Consider the following 5000-nt stretch of genomic DNA (forward strand, 5'->3'; position numbering starts at 1 on the left):
GTGGTGCTGGTTGTGGGGGTGGTTTGGGTGAGCGGTGTGAAGGGGGGGGCGTGATCTATACTGTTGATTCGTAATATCTTCAAACCATGGCGCATATCGCTTGTTTGGTCACTGTTGGTGAATTACGTAACAAAGCCACATAACTGGACTATCCACATACGCTGAAAAATAGAGATAAGAGTTAGAAAGACGGGAGATAAAGCGTATGGGAGATGAGGCGCGTGGTGACATGTGGAAGTCTGTCGCGACACAGTGCGCATGCTGATGACGTCACAAGCAGAATATAAACCGTCAGTGAGAGCAAGGCACTATAGATCGCTGCACGTCTTCAATGGGCATAGACACGACGCTCAGTCAACCCACAACCTCACTCAGCACTTCTCAACGCTGGACATTACAATCCTCGTAAGGTGAGGCACTCTGCCACCCACATCACTCCAATACTCACGTCCACTTCAACCATACTTGACTCAACTCTGATTCCTCACAGCGCTGTTTGTAACGATTGTAACATGTTCCTTTGTTGACAGGTAAACAAGATGGCTTCTACCGCTGTGACAGACAAGACAGTGCTGGACAGGTACATGCGCCTGCCCATCCCTGACAACAAGTGTCAGGCCATGTACGTGTGGGTGGATGGCACCGGGGAGCACCTTCGCTCCAAGACTCGCACCGTCAACTTCATCCCCAAGTGTCCCTCAGGTGAGTTCGGGTAAGGTGAGGGTGAGGGATGGAGGGGGTAGTCCTGGGGCGGGTAACGGGACTTCGGGCTGGCCTGGTCTTGGGAGACAGGGAGGGACGGGAAAGAATTCAATCGATCACGGTCTGATGATTTGTTCACGTCACCACAATGGTTGGCGGCGGCAGCGAGGCAGGCACTGGGAAAGGGGAGGATGGGGGGAAGGGCTAGCCAGGATCAATACCACCACGGAAGGAAGGCGCGGTCAGGTGAGGCTCTCAGCCCCTTCGCGTCAATACGCGGGGACCTGTTGATGCTGTATGAGTGAATGAGCGCGTGGGCGTGGCAGGCGCGAGGCCAAGTGGTCTGAGCGCTTCTTTTATCCACAGAACTGCCAGAATGGAACTTCGACGGCTCCTCTACGGGACAGGCTGAGGGAAGCAACAGCGACGTGTACCTGAGACCCGTGGCGTTGTACCGCGACCCCTTCCGCCTCGGCGACAACAAGCTGGTGCTGTGCGAGACCTACAAGCACAACAAGAAGCCCACAGAGACCAATCACCGCCGCCAGTGCGTTGAGGCCATGACCCGCGCCGCGGAGTCCCACCCCTGGTTCGGTATGGAGCAGGAATACACTCTGCTGGACACTGACAACCATCCCTTGGGCTGGCCCAAGAACGGCTTCCCAGGACCCCAGGGTCCTTATTACTGCGGCGTGGGTGCCAACAAAGTCTACGGGCGCGACGTGGTGGAGGCGCACTACCGCGCCTGCCTGTACGCAGGCATCAACATTTCTGGCGAGAACGCCGAGGTGATGCCCGCCCAATGGGAGTTCCAGGTGGGTCCCTGCGAGGGCATCTCCATGGGCGACGACCTGTGGATGGCCCGCTACCTGCTGCACCGCGTGGCCGAGGACTTCGGCATCGTGGTCAGCCTGGACCCCAAGCCCATTCCAGGAGACTGGAACGGCGCTGGCATGCACACCAACTTCTCCACCAAGGAGATGCGGGAACCCAACGGCATTGCCGAGATCGAGAAGGCCATCGACAAGCTGTCGCGGCACCACATCCGCCACATCAAGGCCTACGACCCCAAGGAGGGCAAGGACAACGAGCGCCGCCTCACCGGCCTGCACGAGACCTCCTCCATCCACGACTTCTCCGCCGGCGTGGCCAACAGGGGCTGCTCCATCAGGATTCCCCGCGGCGTGGCTGAGGAGAAGCAGGGCTACCTGGAGGACAGGAGGCCATCGTCCAACGCGGACCCATACATGGTCTCCGAGGTGCTGGTGAGGACCATCTGCCTGGACGAGTGAGCGCTGGACGCCCGCCGCCCGCAGACAGCCCCGCCCACCACGCCCACCCGAAGGGACCAACACGCTATACTCTCACGTCACACTGTCTCGTCTCTCCCTCAATCGGTCACCCCGGCGATGTTCGCCGGGGTTAAGTACAAGTATTAGTTGTGATAGTCGGATGCGAGCGTCCATCAATGTATATTTGTATATAAGAGAAATTATTACGACAATTGCTACCTGTAGGTCAGGCATAACATTATGTGTCTATATGTGTAAGTCCTGTTTGTTCCAGTCATTATCACCACTAATTTAATTAAGGTCATTACACCTAGTACAGTTGTCTGCTCTATGATTCCCCTCCCCTCCATCCTGATGTCCTCCCTCCGTCAAGGACGCCCACCAGGGGGCCGCTTGTCCTCCCTGGCGCGTGGCCTTCATGCTAAACCGCCTCTCAGTTTTTCTTCCAAAGTGACGGGACGCTCAGGCTAGGGGATCGCCACCACCACCACCACTTGGTCTAGCAAGCAACCACACCAACCCTCCCCGCGGCAGCCTGGGACACGACGAGATCCTGCTACACACACACACACACCTCCCAGTCACACCCTAAACCATTATCTGTCTACTACATACAGACACACACTCCCAGCCACACCCTAAACCATTACTACTACTACTACTACTACTGCACACACACACACACACACACACAAACACAATCCCAGCCACACCCATATCCCACTACTGCTACTACTACCACTTCTACTATAACCATCCCACTCATTCATCCTCATCGCCTCAGTCTCGTGAAAGCAAGGACATCACAATCCACTCACCATCTCACCCCCACAAAGTCCTTCACCCATGATCTTTATCACCAGCCCTACCCATCACCCCATCACTCCTTCACTGCCTCACCTTGAAAACCGCCACCTTACCTGACGTTAAGTCCTTCCCCTCCCGTTACCTTACACATAACCTTCCTAACGCCTTACCAAACGTGGCTTTTTGTACCCTCGCTTGTAACTTGGTATCAACTGTTGTCTCTCTGTGTGCTACGTTCTCTTGACGCTTGAAAACCTTTAGTTCAATCCCTCGCAGTCCTAATTTTATTCCCAGCAAACTGCATTCCGTTTTCTTTTCTTCCTCCTTTCCTCCTCCTCCTATTAGTGCATAACCTTTCTCTTCCTCCTCATTCTCCAGCTCCGTACTTTTCCTTACTGGTTTTTCACATGGGACGATGACTCTCTCTCTCTCTCTCTCTCTCTCTCTCTCTCTCTCTCTCTCTCTCTCTCTCTCTCTCTCTCTCTCTCTCTCTCTCTCTCTCTCTCTCTCTCTCTCTCTCTCTCTCCAACCACCACCCAAATCTTAATCTTTCCAGCCTCTCCCTGCCCCTCTCTCTCTCCCTTGGGGCGGTGAAACTTTGACAGGGGGAAGGAGGGAGGGGTCAGGGAGTCATTATTACCTCCGCACCTGCGACAGAAGAAGGGAGGGAAGGTAGAAATTCCTATAATAACCTAAGGGGACTTTCAACTCAAACCTTACCTTTTGCTATCACCTGGGAAGGGAAAGGAAGGGGAAAGGAGACAGGTAGGAAGTCCGGAGTTAATTAGGGGAAAGATAAGTAGGATGCAGGTGAGAACAGGTGGCAGATGTAAGGCTATTTATAGGATGGGGAAACGGGCAGGTGTCATTAGGGTAGATGGTGAGCCAGGTGTGTGAGGAAGTAAAGTTTTCACAGGTGTTGTAGTTAAGTATGCAGAGATAAGGACAGGTGTGTATGAGTTAATGATGCTTCAATGACAGGTTAAAATGGTAGACAGGTATGCAGAAATGAGAGAACGGAAGTGAGATAGAGAATAGGTGTGTGTGTGTGTGTGTGTGTGTGTGTGTGTTGATAATAGATAAAATGACAGGATAAGATGGCAGGTAGACAGAAATGTGATAGTTAAGTACGAGGAAACTAGATAATAAGTATGAGACAGGTAAACAGATACGAATATAAACCACAGGTGTATGTTATAAGTTAAAAGTTACTGACAAATTAAGACGACAGACAGATAAGCATACAGAAACAAGACAGGTGTGTGTATGTTAATAGTTTAAACCTTACTGATAAGTTGAGACGGCAGATAGAATAGATATACAGAGATTAGGCAGGTGTATGTTAAGTAATGCATTTCTGACATTTTAAGACGGTAGATAGAGAGATATAAAAGAGATTAAGATTAGCCAGGTTTATATTACGTAATGCATTTCAAATAGGATAAGGCGGTAGGCGGACAGGTATACAGAAATTAGCCAGGTGTATATTACGTAATGCATTTCAAATTAATTAAGACGGTAGATAGAGAGATATACAGAGGTTACACAGGTATATATTACGTAATGCATTTCTGACAGGTTGAGGTGATAGACAGACAGATATACAGAAATGAAACAGGTGTGTGCATGAGATGAAAATTTATTAGCACGACAGAAATGACTACAGAAAGAAAGGTAGTCAGATATGCACAGGTGGGACAGGTGTGTGAATATCATAAAAAAAAAGGTACAAAATTCATAATGCAGCTAATCACGTGTACTTTTGTGGCCCATAAAAAAAAAAAAAATAAATAAATAAATAAAAATGCCTCACCGCGGTAAAGGGAGAGATAAAAAAAATGCAATCAAAACTACCACATGAATTGCACTAAATTACTAATGAAATACTAAACGGCGCGATACTTACAATCAGTTTAAAAAATATGCGATAAACAAGACAAGCAGTACATGCAGGAAACAAAGTTCTGTTGGGCTGGCCTGGAATAGACGGACAGGGGAGACAAATGAGTGGAGAAGGTTGGATGGAGGAAAGTTTAAATTGGGTGAGGTGGAATACACGGGCTGGGAGGAAAAAAAATTACTGAAAAGGTTAGAGGAAGGCAGGTTTTGCTGGGGTGACGTGGAATAGACGGGCAGGTGAGAGAAATTTAATGGGGAAAGCAAGAGGGAGTGAAATTTTTGCTGGGGCGACGTGGAATA

General features: G+C 50.1%; 2 protein-coding genes across 3 annotated transcripts in view; one reads left to right on the forward strand and one right to left on the reverse strand.

Moving 5' to 3' along the window:
• LOC135092680 (uncharacterized) overlaps window positions 1-5000 on the reverse strand; it is a 94522-nt gene that overhangs the window by 65324 nt on the left and 24198 nt on the right. The gene's annotated exons all lie outside the window — the stretch shown is intronic.
• Window positions 244-2316, forward strand: LOC135092682 (glutamine synthetase-like). Of its 2 annotated transcripts, none has more exons than XM_063991298.1 (3): window positions 244-405; window positions 531-702; window positions 1069-2316. In XM_063991298.1, exons 1-3 carry the CDS (start codon window positions 259-261, stop codon window positions 1992-1994), a joined length of 1245 nt encoding a protein of 414 aa, XP_063847368.1. In that variant the 5' UTR covers window positions 244-258; the 3' UTR covers window positions 1995-2316. The 2 variants fall into 2 exon arrangements, with proteins under 2 accessions (XP_063847368.1, XP_063847369.1); XM_063991299.1 differs by having other exon boundaries at window positions 267-410.

Source organism: Scylla paramamosain, chromosome 40 (genome assembly GCF_035594125.1).
Source record: "Scylla paramamosain isolate STU-SP2022 chromosome 40, ASM3559412v1, whole genome shotgun sequence".
In the NCBI taxonomy this organism is placed as follows: domain Eukaryota; kingdom Metazoa; phylum Arthropoda; class Malacostraca; order Decapoda; family Portunidae; genus Scylla; species Scylla paramamosain.